The sequence below is a fragment of the Syngnathoides biaculeatus genome, chromosome 2, assembly GCF_019802595.1.
Source record: "Syngnathoides biaculeatus isolate LvHL_M chromosome 2, ASM1980259v1, whole genome shotgun sequence".
Classification (NCBI taxonomy): Eukaryota; Metazoa; Chordata; class Actinopteri; order Syngnathiformes; family Syngnathidae; genus Syngnathoides; species Syngnathoides biaculeatus.
The window spans coordinates 24,194,231-24,215,091 of record NC_084641.1 but is presented as its reverse complement, the minus strand read 5'-3'; the positions used below and the strand labels follow the sequence as shown (position 1 = coordinate 24,215,091).

Below are 20,861 nucleotides of genomic sequence, written 5' to 3'. Positions count from 1 at the left end.
TTTTGCTCATTTATTATAATAAAACAGAAAATACAGATTTCGGAGACATGCAATGCATTCACACACACTAGTATTGTGCTTGGCTGCTAGATCAGCCCTGCTAGTATGAGACAGCCGCAGTTGCCGCCGTTTGATTGCTAACTGCTCCGTTTTCTCTCACTGGTTCTTGATCACAGCTGGCAGTCGAAACAAAGACGCTTTACAACGCCAGTTTGGGCAACCGATAACATAGCAGTGCAACCCCATTCATACGCCTCTCTCAAATGATTCCTGGTCAGTTACGTGTGTTTACGTGAATTCACCATTCGCCCGCGTTCTAAATCGGAAGGTGTGTGACGTCAGTCGAAAACAGTCTGTAGCGCATGTAGTAATATATATGCGCAGTTTATACATGGGTATATACTCACTCTTTATCAGCCCATCTTGCAGAATTCAACGCCATGTTCACCCTCTCTCGTAGATATCGACGAGTGCGCCACAGGAGCCCACAACTGCTCTCTCGCCGAGACCTGCTACAACATCCAGGGAGGCTTCCGCTGCCTCGCCCTCAACTGCCCGCCAAACTACCGCAAAGAATCTGACACGTGAGTGGGCCTCGGTTCAGTTGACCACAATATGACGCGCTCGTCTAGGCAATGAACATGTGCGATGTTTCAATCTGGCCTTCAATATTTAATGTTGCAGGTTTTTAAATTGGCAATAAAGTGCTGAATCTGCGCAGACCACCCACAACATTATAGCCACTTGGCACAATAAATTTTTACTGGATCACCTTTCCTGCCCTCACGCGGATAAAATTATGGTCATTTTGGCACTGACAGCAGTACTAATTAGGGATGTTTCATACCACTTTTTTCAGAGCGCTACTAGAGAGCATTCACTCTTAAGTACTCAATGATGAAAAAAAAGAAGAAAAAGACTACCAATACCGAGACTACCAAGTATTTTTGAAAACATACAATTTCAAAAACCACAATGACAGATAATTGTGTTGCTAGTAAAATGTCATGTCATTATCCAAGCTGCTTATCCTCACAAGGGTTGCGGGAAAGCTGGAGCCTATCCCAGCTAGCTTCAGGCGAAAGGCGGACTACACCCTGAACCGGTCGCCAGTCAGTCGCAGGGCAGATATTGACACCATCACTGAGCGGGAACCGATCCTACGCTGCCCGCACCAAGCTAGTAAAATGTGAAACTGTTATTATGATGCAGTGCAGTTGTACACCACTGCAAACTACAACCATGATATTTTCATATTTAATACAGTACCTTCCTGACAGCGCAGATTTATATTTTGCAAGTAGTTAGAAATTTGTTGCTTGTCAGTGTACTACCGCAATTCCCGGCCTACAGAGCGCACCTGGTCATAAGCCTCACCGAGTACATTTGTAAAGAAAATAACATTTGGTACATACATACGCCGTAGCTGGGTAAAAACCGCAAGTTGCCACATTAAAACCCACATCCAAACATGAGAAAGACGGTACACAGAAAGTTTAACGGTAGTGAAGCAGTAGCGTGGCGCTAACGCTAAAGCTACCGCCGCGCTAAAGCGGTCGGTTAAAATAAAACTTACCGGTAAATATCACCGAGACACGCCTGTAACACAGCAGCAACACACTAGCAGAGCGCTAAAGCTAGCCCATCACTACCAGGGATGGGAAAAGTCACTTCCTCGGCACATATATTCCACCGGTCTCATTCCTACCTTTTCCGCTGGAGTGCCCCCTTGGGGCCCATTAGAAAAATGCACAAATTAACCACATCACCGCATAAACCGCAGGGTTGAAAGCGTGTGAAAAAAGTCGCAGCTTGTAAATTACGGTAAATATTTATTCAACTATTTAACAATGACAGAGTATCTATTTAAAAAAAAAAATACTGGCATATCCTACAGCTTCAGCATTGTATGTTTTGGACAATTATACATGACATTTGGACTTCGGTGTCATTTGTAGGCGCTGTGAGCGGATCAGCTGTCCCAACTATCTGGAGTGCCAAAACTCGCCCCTGAGAATCACGTACTACTACCTGAGTTTCCAATCCAACATCGTCATCCCGGCCCAGATCTTTCGCATCGGACCGTCGCCCGCCTACGCCGGAGACAACGTCATTGTCAGCATCACGGAGGGCAACGAGGAAAACTACTTCAGCACCCGCAAGCTAAACGCCTACACGGGCTCGGTGTACTTACATAGACAGGTCGAGGGCCCGAGGGACTTCCTGATTAACGTGGAAATGAAGCTTTGGAGACAGGGGACCTTCACCACCTTCCACGCCAGGATTTACGTCTTCATCACCGCCAACTCGCTGTAACAGTCGGAGCTTCCGTGCAGGCCGACGTGGACCTTAAAATACATCAGTGTCATTTCCCAAAGCAAAAAATATTTGCGTAATCTCATAAACAAACCACTGTCTGTGAATAGTGTTCTTTGTATCCAGTCTAGAGTCCATAACATCATAGAACATCGCAGTTATACAAAGATTTTGTCACCGTACGTCTTACTATGTGATCATAAAGACAGTTCAACATTAACGCTAAAATAGCATCTTTGGAAGTAAAATATGCATAATCCCATCAGTATGGAATATTTGGCCACAGCTTTAATGACATTACCACCTGTGGCATTAATTTATCAAATAGTTGTTTTGTTTGATACATACAAGGTGTAGCAAAAGAAATGTTTCTGCCCCTTCATGAACACCGTAGATTATTTCATGCTGCACTGCTGTTTGTTTTGAAGTACTTCCATAACCTCCAAATAGTACATTTTTTTTAATAACTGTATTATATATTCAGATGTATGTGTAAGAGCGGATGTATTATAATTTTATACTAAATACACAAGTGCAAAGTATTCAAGTGAACACCAATGTAGGCGTTTGAGTTCTCAACAAATGTATTTGTTAGGATGAAGTATTGAAGGTGTATTTGCGTGAGTGTGTTATATGGCAGGCATTTACAATATAATTATTATTATTACACACGCATTTTTGTCTTTTAAATCCAGTTGATCCACCCATCTGTTTTGCTTATCCTATTTGGGGTCACAGGTAAACCGGAGCACATCTCAGCTCCCTTTGGGGGGGGGGGGACGCAATGGACTGGTTCACGTCACTCCGTGTACTAGTTATACTTTTTTTTTTGGAGCATTGCCGTAAACAACCCACAATGAAAATGCAACAAATTTGTTCAGTTCTCTTTATAAATGGTTTTGACAGTTGCACTGTCTCCTACGGGATGATAATAGTGCATCTTAACTTTATGTCTCGTACTCATATTATTTCAAGTGTCAGTGAATAACTGTTTGAAAGCTATTGTGATCCATTACAAAACCCGTATCAAATATTTTACATTTATTTACAACGATAATAATGATCCCTATGTCACTAAACTTCATCATGGCAGTTTATTTTTTTTTTATTTTTAACTTGAAACATTGATTTGACAGTTTCAGAAAAAAAAATGGAGGGTTCTTACCCTTGTGACAGCAGAATTTTGATTACAGTTACCCAAATGCATCTAATGATTCGACTAAGAGAATGGATCAAGTGACGCACTTCCAGTTGAAGCCAGAAGTTTATATACATTGCGCAAAAAAACGCACATTTCATTTTTTTGACTCACTGTCTGAAGTCAAATCAGACAATCTCTCCTGTTTCAGGTCAGTCACAATCACAAAAATTATTTAATTTTACTAAATTACACAATAATGAGAGAATTTCTTAGAGAATTGTATATTTTCTTTGATGTTTAAAAAAAAAAAAAAAAAACGTACATACCATAATTCCGGGCCTACAGAGCGCAAGCTTCGAGTACATTTGTAAAGGAAATACCATTTGGTACATACAGACGCCGCAGCTGTGTAAAAGCTGCAAGTGCTCACATTGAAACCCACATAGAAACGTGAGATATTTACAAAGACAGTACACAGAAAGAGGTTAATGCAAGTGCTAACGCTAGCCCCCTTGCGGCCGTTAGAAAAAATGAACAAATTAACCGCATCACCCCATAAACCGCAAGGTTTAAAGTGTGTGAAAAAAGGCGGGGCTTGTTGCCCGGAAATTATTGTACATTTCCTTAGTGTCCAGTTGCATTTCTATTGAATTGGATGACTTGGGTCAAATGTTTTGGCTCACCTTCCACAAGCTTCTGGCAGTACTCTCTTGGAATCTTGGCCCATTCCTCCTGACAGAACTGGTGTAATTGAGTCAGGTCTGTTGGTTTGTCGGTTGCTTGCACACAGATCAGATCTGCTCACAAATCTTCAATGGGATTCAGATTTGTGCTTTGTGATGGCCACTCTGTCATAAGCCAGCGGCACGGAGGGGGACCTAAATGCAGGACTCCGAGGCAAGGTCATGACTTCAAGAGGGGTTTTATTCCAGAAGGTCAAACACGAAAAGGCAGACCAAAGCAGGTGGAAGCACAAATACACTAGGCAACAGGCAAGGTCAAAAAATGTGCACAAGGTCTGATGACTATGAGCCAAACTAAGAAACACGGACAGGACGTGGTCAAACTAAAGAGGCACAGGCTCGCTGTGTTAAAGGGGTGCGCTACGCTAAACTTGCGACTTAAGCACAGTAGCGGAGTCTCCCGGGATGCAGTAAAGCATTCGCAATGAACTGGCCAATGCCGGTGACACATTCACCACTTACGTGCTTGGTCAATTAGCGTCCAAAATGCAACACATCTGTGACAGCTGTCAGAGGCCACGCCTCTCACAGAAAGCACCGCCCATGGCACTGGCCAGGCCATGCCCCTGACACACTCCAAGATATTGACTTTGTTATCGTCAAAACCACTTTTGAAAGATTTTGGCAATATGCTTAGTGTGATTGTCCCGATGGAAGAACCATTTACAGTACACCCAAGTTCTAGCTTCCTGGCTGATGTCTTGAAATGTTCCCTTGATATCTCCATGTAATGTTCATTATTCATGATGCAGTTTATTTTATGAAGAGCTCCTGCCCGACAACCTGATGCTGCCACCTCCATGCTACACAGTTGCTATGGTGGTCTCAGGTCTACGAGCTTTCCTCCAGATGTAACTTTTGTCATTGAAAAAGTGAAAGAGCTCCACTTTAGTCTCATCAGACCACAAGACATGTCTCTAGAAGTTAAGCTCTTTGTCTTGGTGTCTTTTTGCAAACTGTAATCGATTTTCTTTTTTCTTTTATATTTCTTTGGGAGTAACCGCTTCATTGTTGGTGAGTAGCCTTTCAGGCCATGTCTTGTGCCGGACGCATCTCACTCCGGATAATGTCACTTTCTTACCAAGCTTCATCCAGCGTCTTCACAAGGTCTTTAGCTTTTGTTCTCCGGTTGATTTACACATTTTGGTCGAAAACATATTCCTAGCTGGGACACAGATCCCGACTCCTTCCTGAGCAGTGCGATGGCACAACGTTCCCATGTTGTTCACACTTGCATATAATTGAACAGATGAACGTGGCACCTTCCACCATCTGGAAATTGCCCCCAAGGATTAGCAAGATTTGTGGAGCTCCTCAATTCTTTCTCTGATTTTCTGGCCAATTTCTTTTGATTTTCCCATGATTTCAAGCAAGCAATCAGAGTGTTTTAGGGGTGGCTTTAAATACATCCCCAGGTGTGCCGTCAATTCACTCATGTGTTGTAATTTGACCTATAAGGAGCTTCCAAAGCCATGACCTCATCCTCTGGGCTTCCCCATGTTCTTTAAAGGCACAGCACTTTTAGAGTATGTCAACTTTTGACCTTGAAGAAAATAATATACAATTATCTAAGAAATTCTCTCTCATGCTATTGTTACGTTTAACAAAATCAAATAATTTTGGTGATCCCAACTGACCCGCTTGAAACAGGAGAGATTTATGATTTGCCTTCAGACAGTGAGAGAAAAAATGAAACGTGTTTTTGCAGTGTATGTAAACTTCTGGCTCCACCTGTATAATTTAGAAGAGTATTGACAGTATCTTTAGACGGTCTGACATGCCCCATACACAAGTTATCAAAAAGGTGACGCATTCAGGGTCCACTGACTGGATTTTTAAAGTGTTTTCTTCCCCCACTGATACAAGCTTGTGGGTCATCCACCACCCAACACCCAGCAAAGCCCAGAGTTCACCGAACTTCCCAGACCTCCTGCAATCGTCGGAAAAGGTGTGCGTGTCCCTATTGACGCATGCTACACATCCAAACGGAGCTGCTTGCCACTTTCCTGCTATCTGCGGTGAATTATATCAGCGAAGGTCAGTCCAACAAAAGATACTGATTTGTGTCCTTTTGGCACTAATTTTAGTTCTGGGAAGCGTAACAGCTGCTCAGTTGCGCAGGTAGCGCGGAGGGAATCAGTGCAACTCCTGACTTTGGCACGTTCCCTGTGGCATAACTCATGCTAATAGTAATGATCAGTACTGAGTGTAGCTTTCAGTGACTGAGGTTCTATTGTTGGTATGTTGAATGCGTACCCAGTCATACTTGTGATGACTGACATCTCTTTCCCCTAATTAGCTTTATCTGCTCTCCAAGACTAGGTGGCTCCACGAACAGTGAATCCTACATCCTTGACAGGAAAATGCATACATCAATTACGGCTCGAGGACACTGACAGGAAGTTCGGAAATGACCCAGAGATTGAGAGGTACTCTTGACCCATTGAGTGTGTCAGAATACCTAAAGCACATCAATAATTACATTACAAAAGCATTACAGCCAGGGGGAGTTGCTAGACCTCCACGAAAGGTCAGAGACACGCCCCATAAAAAAAAAGAGCACAAATAAGCAAGGATGTCCATCCATCCATTTTCTTTGCCGCTTATCCTCATGAGGGAGTGCTGGAGCCTATCCCAGCTGTCGACGGGCAGGAGGCGGGGTACACCCTGAACTGGTTGCCACCCAATCGCAGGGCACATACAAACGAACAACCATTCACACTCACAATCACACCTAGGCTGAATTTAGAGTGTCCAATTAATGTTGCATGTCGAATGAATGACAAAAAACTACCAACACTGAAACCAAACGTCACATCCATGATCGGAACCTCTTATCCACACAAGGGTCACTGGTGTGCTGGAGCCTATCCCAGCTATCTTCAAAAAGGACGCAAGGCAACCACAGAACATATACATAAAAAAACATTCATTCACATACACAGCTATGGCCAATTTTGATATTTTTTATGCATTCTTCTAGGTCATTTTTTCCTGACATACAAAAAGAACAGAGATGTGTAGACTTTTAATATCCAGCTAATGCGTAGCCAGTTTTAAAAAGTTTCAGTGACATTTGATTGTGGTGGAATATGGACAACCCTGATATATATTCCACAACATACTGCAGAAATCTGTATAATATGTAAATGGAGGTCTCCCATTATAATATATATATCATATATAGGCGGCATGGTGGCTCAGCTGCCTCACAGTTCTGAGGACCCGGGTTCGACCCCGGCCCCGCCTGTGTGGAGTTTGCATGTTCTCCCCGTCCCTGCGTGGGTTTTCTCCAGGCACTCCGGTTTCCTCCTACATTTCAAAAATATGCAACATTATTTGGACACTGAACTTCCCCTAGGCTTACAGAAGATGCACGAGATAGGCTTAGATGGAAAAAGGTGACACGCTAACGGGACAAGCCGAAAGGAAAAGATAAAGAAATTGGCCCCTTGGTGTGAGACCGACTGTTGTTTACCTCCACGTGCCCTGCGACTGGCTGGCAACCAGTTCAGGTTGTACCCCGCCTCCTGCCCGTTGACAGCTGGGATAGGCTCCAGCACTCCCTGCTACCCTCGTGAGGATAAGCGACAAAGAAAATGTATGTGTGTGTATATATATATATATATATAGTGAAGCTTTACTCCCCCCAAAAATTTGTCAATACGAATTAGTTTTCTGACTTTTGACTGGAAACGACTTCCCCAGGAGAAACGATTTATCATTCTGAACTTCTTCAAAAATCGGAGCCAATGACTTCAGTCACAAAAATGAACTGAGCATGTATATCCTGTAGATTTATTCTCCTCCTCCGCTTTCCCGGCAGAGGGCTGGAGTTCGGCGCTAGACGTTAAGTGTTTGTCTTCTCGTGAAGTAGCTTTAGATGGAAATTGGACAGATAGTCTGTGTAACGTATTCACTTGTAGCCTCAGAGAAAAAGGTGCATGAATGAAAAAAAAAGAGGAGCACAGAAAGTAAGATAGTGAGTGAGGAATTTGCCTGGGAGAAAAATGAAAAAAAAAAGTATGCAAGTTTGCCCGTCACTTATCACATTTATTTATCACATTTCATCACATATTGCAACATGCTATCGCTACGATTCCCCTTGAAATGAATCACACTGTATATTTTGAACTCAGGGAGAATGTAAGAAAAAAAAAAGAAAAAAACACTTTTTGCTTCTGGCGTGACCTGCAAGAAGAGGGCAAGTGGACGGGATCCAGGTCAAAGTGTGAGATTTATCCCAGAGCAGGCTGGGAGGAAAGGGAGGCACATCCCTGCAGCACTGCACTGAGCTGGGGGGGGGGGGGGGGGGGTGGTTGCGCCTCCCCGAGGCTCCTTAGGTGGGAAGATTTACTGGAGTCCTAATCACAGGTCGACACCTTGGCTTCGTGCTCTCTGACCAATGGGAGCAAAGCCATGGCTCGTGCGATGTCTTGTTAACTTCCATATTGACAACGTGTAATTTCAGACATTTTTTGGCATGTGGGGCTTCTTGACACCACAAACGTTATCTTCTTCTTCCAGGAGCTTCACTCATTCAAAATAAGGATTGGATTTGCAAGGCTGTGACATGTAAAGTATCAACTGAACAGAGGGTTTATTGACTCAAATAGTAGTCAGTCGATACTATACGAAAAAGTAGCACTGTCCATCCATCCATCCATCCATCCATCCATCCATCCATCTTTTTGCTGCTTATCCTCACGAGGGCCGCGAGAAGTGCCGGAGCCTATCCCAGCTGTCAACGGGCAGCCAATCGCAGGGCACATAGAGATAAACAGCCACACTCACACAATGTCAAAAAAAAAAACAGTTTTGTCTCACTCTCATGTTCTCGTGATTTAATTGTGAAATTGATGTACAGTGCATTGCTTTAAGAAATTCATCAGACTACTACCCTTCGCCAACACTGAAAATCCACAGCACTGCTAATATACAATTATTACCAAATTCATTTCTCATGATTCTCTAATGTTTGAGACCCCACTGTCCATTTCGCTAAAAAAAAAAATAAAACACAGTAAAATCACAATATAATTTAAGTGACTAAGTCAGAAGTAATTGCTTAATTAACTTCTGATTTCCAAGTAAGCCAGCGCAACTCAAATTTTGGTTGAAAAGGTGATTTTAGATAGATAGATAGATAGATAGATAGATAGATAGATAGATAGATAGATAGATAGATAGATAGATAGATAGATAGATAGATAATTTAGATTTTTTTTAATATATAGATATAATTTATTTTATTTTTTAAATATATATATTTATATATTTTATTTTGTGTGTTCATCTTCAAATACAGTATTTAATGTATTTACAAACAAAACGAGGATTTATACATTTTGAGGGTGGGGCGCTTCAATGTGTACCATTTTGAATATATATGTGTGTGTGTGTGTGTGTATATTCCAAAAAATAAGAGCAAAATAAATTATATATATATATATATATATATATATATGTTTTTGAATCTATATATATATACATATTTATTTTTGATAAACATACTCTATTTTCCCAATGGTAAATTCTCTTCTCAATAGATGAGGCCCCATATTAGACATGACGCTTTACAATGTGGTGCACGCTGAGTTCCAACATTTGCAACTGTTGTTGCGTGACACGTGACTTGCTCAGTAAAGTACACCAAAAACACACTGGTGAGCACATGTTTTAGCATGCATGTAAGGTACAATATGATTGCGCTCACGAGGCACTGAGAAACAAATGCATTTTACATCTGGAAGCATAAGTGGAGGAGGGAGGTAATTTTTGACGATGTTGTCCACACTCACGGTGTCATGGAAACTAAAATGATCACACCACGGCAAACAGAATAGCATCACCACTAGAAAATAATTAAACGAATAAAAGAATGACTCAAGAAATAATTCATAATAGTTTAAACGCTAAGGAGGTCCTTCGTGCCACAAAGCGTGCTGGGCGGATGTAAATAGTGTTTAAAGTACATTTTTTGTGTCAATTATTTCGTGAGTCATTCGATTATTTGTTATTTTTTAGTTATGCAATTCTGTTTGCTGTGGTGCGATAAAACACGTGCAAGTATATAAACGGGGCAACGTTGTTGTATTAAATGGTTGACATATTGGTTTAAAACTCTTGATCACATTTGAAACTTTCCTGATTTTGTGGGCGGGGCTAAAACTATCCCTATGACGTTAAGGGTTTGGGGAGTATACTTTCTGACATGATTCCCACACAATAGAAACATCCATCCATCCATTTTTTAGCCGCTTATCCTCACAAGGCTCGTGGAGAATGCCCTAACCCTATTCTAAGGGTTCATTTTCAAGGTCAGCTATGTCGCCAACGCCGATCGGTTCGCCAGTTATAGCAGCAGTCAGAAATGTTGAGTCAGCCAGGTGCACGAGTCAATGGCGTGTTGAGATATTATAAATCAATAATGCTCGTTTAATCTCCTTGGAAGGACATCAAGTATGGCGAATACCCTAAATTCGTGTGCCATTGTGTATGGATTCAGGTGATTGTCTGAACACACCCCAAAAATGCTAAACAGTCCCAACTCTGTGCAATATGTTCCAACATGGATTTGCCACATAAGTGATTGATGTACCTTCTAAACATCCAGTCAATATTATAATTAAACATCTTTTTCCTCCGTTTGCTTGTGCCCTTCACGCATACTTGCTGCTGATCCCTGAAGCTGTGATTTTAAAATAAATAAAAAAATAAATAGATAGAAGGGTGTCTTCTCAATTTAAGCTGTGAAATTTCACAATATTCAGCAAATGAATTTGCAAGATGCAACAGGTACCGATTTGCTTTCATGACTGTCTGCATACCGATGTGACCGCAGTCTAACTATTACTCCCTTTATCTTTGCACCCTGCGGCACCAGTTTGGAGCACACTCGTTTCTCCTTCCAAAAAGTAGAAGAAGAAAAAAATCGCTACTCTGGAAAAACTATGGCAATATATACAGCGGGTACGGAAAAGTATTCAGACCCCCTTCAATTTTTCACTCTGCTATCTTGGAGTCATTTGTTAAAAGCATTTAAGTTAATTTCCCCCCCTAATTAATGTACGCACTGCACACAATACTCCATACATCCATTCATTATCTTAGCCGCTTATCCTCACTCGGGTCGTGGGAGTGCCGGCGCCTATCCCGGCTATCTTCAGGCAGGAGGCGGGGTACGCCCTAAGCTGGTTGCCAGCCAATCGCAGGGCACATAAACCAACAACCATTCATGCGAACATATAAACTTAAGGGCAGGTTAGGGTCTCCAATCAACCTGCAGCGAATGTTTTTTGGGATGTGGCAGGAAACTGGAGTGCCCAGAAAAAAGACCACGCAGGCACGAGGAGAACATGCAAACTCCACCAAGGGATGGTGAGAAATAACATTCTCTAATCTAATTTGGGAGTTTGTGATTGGCCCAGCCAGAGCCCTGACTTAAACCCAATCGTGCATATCTGGAGAGACCTGAAAATGGCTGCCCACCAACATTCATCATCAGAACCAGAACTGCAGAGGATCAGCAAGGAGGAAGGGCAGAGGATCCTCAAATCCGGGTGTGAAAAACTCATTTCCAAAAAGACTCGTGGCTGTATCAGATCATAACGGTGCGTCCACTAAAAACTTTTTCTTTAAAAATCAGCTGTGTGTACATTAATGAGGATTAAAAAACAAACATGCAATACAACAAAGTGATAAATTTAAGGGGGTCTGAATGTTATCCGTACCTACTATAGAGCTCGTGCACCTACGTCATCAAATCACGTCAGTGGCCAGAAGTGCCGGTCAAACAAACCATTCTTCAATGTTAAGTCAGTTGGAGACGACGCAAAAATACGTCTTGTAGAACGACGCCCAGAGTTTTGTCCGATAGCGTTAAACATTTAGAAGGTGATAATAAACAATGGTACGTGGAAAAATTAGATGAACTCAGCATAGAGGACCTGTATTCAATGGCGAAATCAATGTTTTCGCCGCTAAGAAAGTTGACTGTTAACCCGCTTCCGCTTGTCTTGGACAAACGGATCGACACATGGATCTGGCGAGTAAGTCGTCGAGATTTACAGCGTAGAAAATTCTGAACGCATACAAATACTTCATTGCTGGATCTGTTCTCAATCAAGAATAAATCCCACAAAGCGATGGAACCACTCAGATTTTTTCAATACAAATACATATATTTAAATAAATGACCCCTGATTTTACACAAACACGTATTCCTTAACTATGATTGCAAAAAAAAAAGACAGCGAGTCAGCTCCTCCGTACACGGCGCGTGTTGCGGCCACATGTTAAACTTTGGTAAACTTCTCGGTAACAAACGTTTTTTTTTAAATATGCATCGTTCTCAAATGAGTCCAATGCATATTTAAAAAAAGAAAATAAAGTGCTGGGATAGGCTTCAGCGCCCGTACACGGAAGCATGTTGCAGCCACACGTTAACCTACGTAAACATCACTGTCACCGACAGCTTATTTTCTTTTTTTTTAAATACGCATTGGACTCATTTGAGAACGATGCATATTTAAAAAAAAAAAAAAATAGTTTGTTGGGGAGAGGTTCACCGAAGGTTAACGTGTGGTCGCAACATGCTTCTGTGTACATTGGAGACAACTCCCTGTCGTTTATTTTTTTTTAAACGCATTGTTCTCAAATGACGTGTTTGTTCCTTGAGAACAAGCCTTGAAGTTTTTTTTTTTTTATATAGACTACAAATTCAAATTCACAAAAAAAGTGTGTTAAGGGCATGCCACAAAGCCTTATGTTCATTTTCAATACTTCTACCCCATGTACACATTCTGGTCTGTCAGTTGGATTTTATTGGACCAGTTTGATGAGATGGCTCAAGTTTTTCGTATTCTGACATAAATCCCGGTGCATGTGGAAAGCGGGTTTCGCCCTGACTGGCATCTGCTCAATATTCTTATTGCAAAAACACAAGCAGCAATCAACACAAGTCACGTCACTCCAAACACTTTTATATGCTTCAGTGATATTTTTTTAATAACAGCTTGATTTGTTGTTATTCCTAGCTAATTGTGTAACTTCTTCACACTTGTGACTCACGAGCAACAAGCATCGATAACGGCCTCCTGAACCGGCGGGAATTTTCCCCGGCTCGTGGCAATAACTCACAAGTAGCCCTGGGAAGTGTACGGATGACCGTTTGCACCCGGCGCGCGGCGAAGGTATTTCCTGATCCATTCCCCGACACAACTTCACCTGACACGCAGTCATTTATTATTTTTCTGGCTGACATGCAGCGAAACGTCAAGGGGAAATTCTCATCATGTTGAAACAATGTCACTGCAAAGGTTCGACAGGGAACGAATGCGCGGTGAGTCCTGTCAGGTCTGCGGTCACGTGGTACTGTACTCAGCGGCGAAATAGTTTCAGGGGTATTCTGTTTCAGTGCAAACCGTTTCCCAGGTCATCAAGATCTGATAAAATGTGGGGTCTTTCCAGAGAGGCTAATTATTTTGACATGTGGACTACACTAACTGTTGGAACAAGTATTCCTTCGATGATCAAAGACGTTGTCGGTTCCATTATATAAATGGGATATTAAAAGGGCCACTGTCATGAAATGCATGATTTTTAGTATGTTATCAATGAAAAAACCGACATGGACCCATGCGTTTTTTTTTCCCCACCACAAAAACGTGATTTTGACGTATACAGCTTTTTGTATCTCCCGCCGTGAAAATTCTCTCGAGGGATTTGTTTTCAAGAAGAAGCAGGAAGTGACGTACAGGACAGGACCACCCTCAAGTGGACTTAGTTTTACGTCCGGGAAGGTAGCTCGCCAAAATGCAGGCTCGCTGCATTGCTGGCCATTGCATGAACACTCAGGAGGAGGGAATTTACCCTTCATAAGTTGGCAAGAGACCCGGTTCGTCGTGAAATATGGATTGCACGCGTGCAAAGGACGAGCGCTTTGTGGGTTCCAAATGACAGGTAGGTGTGAATACAGCTACTAAAAAAGTTAATCAGTCTCTCATAACGAAACAAAAGATCTGCGTACGTATGACAGGCGTGCTAAATGTGTTGATTTGCACGTCGGACGGCGTCGGGCTCGCCGGCGAAGTCTGCTGCGTTACCTCGCCAGCAAAGGCTGCCGCGTCCGCTCACTTACGGCAGCGGCTATGAACAACGCGCCCGACAATGCCGCACTCAGCCGCGTGCGACGACAACGCTGTAGAGCAGCCCGGCTCGGCTCCATGATAAGTTACCTCGGCGTTGAAAATGATCCATCCCGGAGGCGCCGCATCCGCCGGTCATGGCTTCGACGAAAGCTGATTGTTAATTTGCTTCTGCTTGTCTTGGACAACTGGATCTACACACATATCTGGTCAGTAAGTAGTCGAGATTTACACGGAAGAGTTTGAAAGTGTAGAAAAGTCTGGACGCATACAAATAAATTTGTTGATGGATCTTTTCTCAATCAAGAATAAATCCCACATCCTGATGGACCCACTCAGATTTTTTCAGTTCAAATACCAATATTGAAATACATGACCCTTGGTTTTACACAAAGTAGCATTCATTAACTATGACTGGAATTTTTTTTTTTTTTGCCTCTGTACACGGAAGCGTATTGCTGCCACACGTTAACCTTTGTAAACCCCGCTGTGACAGACTATTTTTTTTTTTTAAATACACATTGCTCTCAAATGAATCAACTTGGTATTATAAATACTTTTTGATAATTTGAGATTGAGAAGAATAATTCCTTCCTGAAATGATCGCTACACAGGCGTGTATTTGGTTGGGCACCATCCATCCCGTTTAATTGCCGAAAACCATCTGTTCTAATCTTTTCAGCTCCATCGAATGATCTCTTTGAAGATCTGTCTATTCTGTTGTGACAACCAACAGCACAACAGATCTCGTGCAATTTTTTAAAATCTGCTCCGGTTCAACGACTTCCGCACTGCCGAGCAGCTCGGTTTGACCGGCAATATTAGCGCCGTGCACGAGCTCTATCTGATGGAAAACACCACAGCTACACAGGCTAACAACTCACCTCACACAAGAGTAAAATGTAATAATGGTAACAGGGTGTTTTAAACATACTTAAACTCTGGAAAAGGGATTGGGGACACAAAAACCAGATACATGTACATATACGGTAACTTCATGTAAGAACTGAATGTCATGTGTGGTGCAAATTTAGCTTCTGTTTTTTTTTTTTTTTTTTTTATGACTTTGAGAGTGTTAACTTCCTGTCCAAAAAAAAAATTATTGACTGCCCATGACCTCATCACCACGGAGACTTGTGCACAATGACATCACATCCAGTGAACATCTGAACCGTCAATACATCATGGCGCTAGTATTTTAGTCAGGACATCTCTGGGGACGAAAGCTCATCATACACATTTTTATATTGGCTGTAAAATGTGCAACATTGCAACTGTAATTGTGATTTTGAATGGCCACAATACGTGTGGGTTTTCTCTGGGCACTCTGGTTGGCAACCAGTTCAGGGTGTACCCCGCCTCCTGCCAGGTGACAGCTGGGATAGGCTCCGAGACTCCCTGCGACCCTCGTGAGGATAAGCGGCTAAGAAGATGGATGGATAATAATAATAATGGGGGCGGCGCAGTGTAGCAGATGTAAAGCGTTGGCCTCACAGTTCTGAGGACCCAGGTTCAATCCCGGCTGTGTGGAGTTTGCATGTTCTCCCCGTGCCTACGCGGGTTTTCTCCGGGTACTCCGGTTTCCTCCCACATCCCAAAAAACCCGTTTTAACTGAAGACTCTAAATTGCCCCTAGGTGTGATTGTGAGTGCAACTGCTGTCTGTCTCCATGTGCCCTGCGATTGGCTGGCAACCAGTTCCGGGATGTACCTCCCCTCCTGCCCGTTGACGGCTGGGATAGGCTCCAGCACCCTTGTGAGGATAAGCATCTATGAAAATGGATGGATGGATAAAAGTGATTTAAAAGTTAAAAAATAAATCAATCAATAATAAAACACTCGAGCTGGTATTTTTTTACGACTTCACAGGCATCGGAAACAGTGACAGTATCGTTTATCAAATTAAAATGATTGACAAGGAACCTCTTACATTTTCTATTTGTTTCATTGGAGCGGTTGGGTCAGGCTAAGCTTTTTCCATCCGGCCCCAAATAGATAGCTGCATATTTTTGTTTCTGGACAAGAATCTTTCTTCTCGAAGCACGGTTGCGACAAAGTGCACAATCAAGGTCTATAAGGGCAGCTTTGATCGAGAACCAGACCTCACACCTTTTTTTTTTTTTTTTTTAAAGTAGAATCGGACACTGACCTGACCTGTCTCACTATTAGCGAGCTCCTGCTTTCAAAGCTCACTTTAGACTACTTGCACACATTACGTGATGGAAACAGGAGGAATACTCAACAAATTCCTCAGATAAAAAGTTGAAGAAAATGACATCCAATGAATGCCATCATTGTTTCCTTTCCTTTGGTGTTTCACATCATAAAGCTCCCGGAATGCAGCGTCATCGCCGTTCGAGCTTTGACTAAAATTCATTCCGACTCTTTGTTGTGCACTCATTCACATCGCAGCCGCGCGCACGTACGCGCACGCACACACAGACACTATCAGTCATCTAGTTTGGCGCTCCGCGTCACCATCAACACACAACAGAGGTGCGCAAAATCTACACTTGCTTTCACTCTGTGGTCGTTATGGTCGCTCTTTGATACGTGACTAAGAACGCTATCGGTTGCAATCAATGTACGCTATCAGATGCCTTCAAGGTTACATTTCACACCCTTGCTGGAATAGATTGCCGTGACTGTGTGGAATACGCAGCGGGCAAAACAACAGCGCCATTTGTTGAGCCTTCTGGGGTGGGGGGGAAAGAAAGGAGAAAAAAAAAAAAACGTCCAACATCTGCACTCAAAGGGGGTAATTCAGCAGCGTTTGTGGAAGAGCCCGGAGTGGGTTGAAGACTTTTCGTCTCCTTTGAATCGTACCAGAACGTGGAGATCAGACCTGCAGCTATGCTGTGACTGTTGGTTTGATCAAACAGCTGCCAATATGAAAAGAAGCGCTGTATCCTTTCAACACCTGGGGGGCAGGGGTGTGTGTGTGTGTGTGAAATGAATACAGCCTGGCTGGAAAAATGGAATGGAATGGTTCTCTTCACACATTTTTTCATAATTGCTTATAATTCTATGTTAGGTGTCCCCACTTTGCCTCTCTTAAGACAGAGGAGCCCGTCAACCTTTGTCATGCTCCTTTCAGGTCGGTGCCATTGATCTCGCTCTTGTGTTCTGAGATAATTTGGCTATTTGAAATTCAGTCTTATTTTTTTTTCTTTCTTGTGATTGGAGGAACTGCGCAGATTCACTCGCATTGCGTGGTAACCTTTTATGTCACCGCTGTCTTATATTTTGCAAGAGGATCAATCGAATAATGAATGTTTGGGCAAGATTATCTTTGAGTTCTGTTGTTACAGTGAAGAAAATAAGTATTTGAACACCTGAGAAAAACAATGTTAATATTTGGTACAGCAGCCTTTGTTTGCAATTACAAAGGTCAAACGTTTCCTGTAGTTGTCCCCCAGGTTTGCACACACCGCAGGAGGGATTAGACAGGTTTCTGGGCTGTCACTGAGAAACAAGGAGTTTCAGATCCCTCCAAAGATTTTCTATTGGGTGTAGGTCTGGAGACTGGCTAGGCCACGCCAGAAACTTGGTATGTTTCTTACGGAGCCACTCCTTGGTTTTCCTGGTTGTGTGCTTCGGGTCATTGTCATGTTAAAAGACCCAGCCACGACCCATCTTCAATGCTCTGACTAAGGGAAAGAGGTTGTACCCCAAAATCTCACAATACATGGCCGCGGTCATCCTCTCCTTAATACAGTGCAGTCGTCCTGTCCCATGTGCAGAAAAAACACCCCCAAACCATGATGCTACGACCCCCATGATTCACAGTAGGGACGGTGTTCTTGGGGTGGAACTCATCATTTGTCTTCCTCCAAACATCGTTAGTTGAATTATGACCAAAAAGTTCCATTTTGGTCTCACCTGACCACAAAAATTTCTCCCATGACTCCTCTGCATCATCCAAATTGTCATTGGCAAACTTAAGACGGACCTTGACATGTGCTGGTTTAAGCAGGAGAACCTTCCATGCCAGGCATGATATCAAACCACGACGTCTTAGTGTATTACCAACAGTCACCTTGGAAATGGTGGTCTCAGCTCTTTTCAGGTCATTGACCAAATCCTGTCGTGTAGTCCTGAGCTGATTCCTCACCTTTCTAAGGATCATTGAGACCCCACGAGGTCTCCGATTGAGATTGACAGTCACGTTTAGCTTCTTCCATTTTCTAATGATTGCTCCAACAGTGGACCTTTTTTCACCAGGCTGCTTGGCCATTTCTCCGTAGCCCTTTCCAGCCGTGTGGAGTTGTACAATTTTGTCTCTGGTGTCTTTTGAGAGCACTTTGGTCTTGGCCATGTTACGAGTTTGAGTCTTACTGATTGGTTGGGGTGGACAGGTGTCTTTATGCAGCTAACGACTTCACAGAAGTGCATCTGATTCAGGATAATACATGGAGTGGAGGTGGACTTTTAAAGGTGGACTAACAGGTCTTTGATGGTCAGAATTCTAACTGATAGACAGGTATTCAAATATTTATTTGCGGCTGTGTCACACCAATAAATTGTTTAAAAAAATCATACATACCGATTTCTGGATTTCGCTTTTTAGATGGTCTCTCTCACAGTGGCTATGCATCTATGATGAAAATTTCAGTCCCCTCTATGATTTCTAAGTGGGAGAACTTGCAATATAGCAGGGTGTTCAAATACTTATTTTCTTCACTGTACATCTTCAAGGTAGGTCAGGATTTGGGCTGACATCTTCATGCCTCCACTTGCGCGCATGTATTCGCACACACACACACACACACACACACCAAACCTGGGATGACAATAGCTGGCTCTTCGTAATTGGGAGGATCAGTCCATTATGGGATTTTTACAAAAAGTCAAGAGGATCATGACTCTGTGAAGATCAAACAGGAATAATGATGGGGCAAATCATAAAAATAACAAAAGGTTGCTTCTTTTTTTTTTGCAACTACTGTACGCTGAGTCAAGAATGAGTACACAATTATTTCTACCTAACACAAAGATATCCAAGGCCTTACTCATTTCAAGCCATTAATCATTTGTCTGCGACATTACAAAAACACAAACATACTTATGGATTTGGAATTATGCCATAATAGCCGTTTATGATCCACCCCGAGCCCGCTGAGCGCTGCATTGCTGCTGTTCACCACTCCAAAAAAACATGTTCGGTGCAGGCCGAGGCCCCAAGGCGAGCCGAGCATCAATGTGCATTCCTTTCTGCCTGATTTAAAAAGAGTCTAATCAAAAGGTCTCATCTTTTTTTTCTTCTTCGTGCATTTTAGGTGATTGGAGATGAGCAGGAGGCATTTGTCTACCAAAACGATGTTGAACGGCAAAAAAAAAAAAAGTTGTGACCTCTCTGCGTCTGATTTCTTATATGTAAAAATCAACAATAATGATAATATCTTTTAATTGGACACAAATCAATCAATGATGTCTTTATTATTTTATTACAGAAGAACAATGTGCAGCAAAAGTGTATATATACGTATGTATGTGTGTATGTATATATTAAAAAATAAAATATATATGTATTCCAAACATAAAACTAAAATAAAATATAGATTATATATATATATATAGAGAGAGAGAGAGAGAGAGAGAGAAGAGAGAGAGAGAGAGAAGAGAGAGAGAGAGAAAGAGAAGAACAATGTGGAGCAAAAGTGTATATGTGTGTGTGTGTGTATGTATATAATAAAAAATGTTAATTTTTATATATTAAAAAATAAAATATATATGTATTCCAAACATAAAACTAAAATAAATTAAATATATATAGATATATATAGATATATACACACACATCCATCCATTTTCTTTGCAACTTATCCTCACGAGGGTTGCGGGAGTGATGGAGCCTATCCCAGCTGTCAACGGGCAGGAGCCGCGGTATACTATGAACTGGTCGCCAGCCAATCACAGGGCACATGGAGACAAACAGCCGCTCACAATCACACCGAGGGGCAATTTAGTGTCCAGTTAATGTTGCATGTTTTTGGGCTGTGGGAGGAAACCGGAGTGCCCGGAGAAAACCCACGCGGGCACGGGGAGAACATGCAAACTCCACACAGACGGGGCGGGGATCGAACCCGGGACCTCAAAACTGTGTAGCCAACGCTTTACCAGGTGACCCACCGTGCTGCCAATACTAAATCATGCTGTCACATTTGCGTAGAGAACATTTTCACCACATCATACAACACATAATATCTGTTGGAGATATTCTACCTTTATAAAGATAATGTTCAGTTTTTTATTGATCCTTTGATTCTTCCGACCATCTGACGTCATGATTCATTAAATCAACGTGATCTGTTTATTTGATTGAACATCAACGCCAAACAAAACTCCGTGATCAATATGCTTTCCTGGAGTTGTGCAAATTGTTATTTTGATGAGGAAACAAGAGGAAACAGCTTCCCCTGGTGGTGGAAAGTTGGCATGATCAGGCCCATCGTCGAATTTTGGGTCAAATGGTCCTTTTGTTGACTCACTGCTTAACTTTTCACACTTGTGC

General features: G+C 42.3%; 1 protein-coding gene across 1 annotated transcript in view; it reads left to right on the top strand.

Annotated features, from left to right (window-relative positions):
- fbln2 (fibulin 2) overlaps positions 1-2,985 on the top strand; it is a 42,921-nt gene extending 39,936 nt beyond the window's left edge. The window contains exons 16-17 of the mRNA XM_061842483.1: positions 461-584; positions 1,959-2,985. Of these exons, the coding sequence (XP_061698467.1) occupies positions 461-584; positions 1,959-2,316 (482 nt within the window). The 3' untranslated portion in view covers positions 2,317-2,985. The remainder of the gene's footprint in view (positions 1-460; positions 585-1,958) is intronic.
- Positions 2,986-20,861: the final 17,876 nt, after the last annotated feature.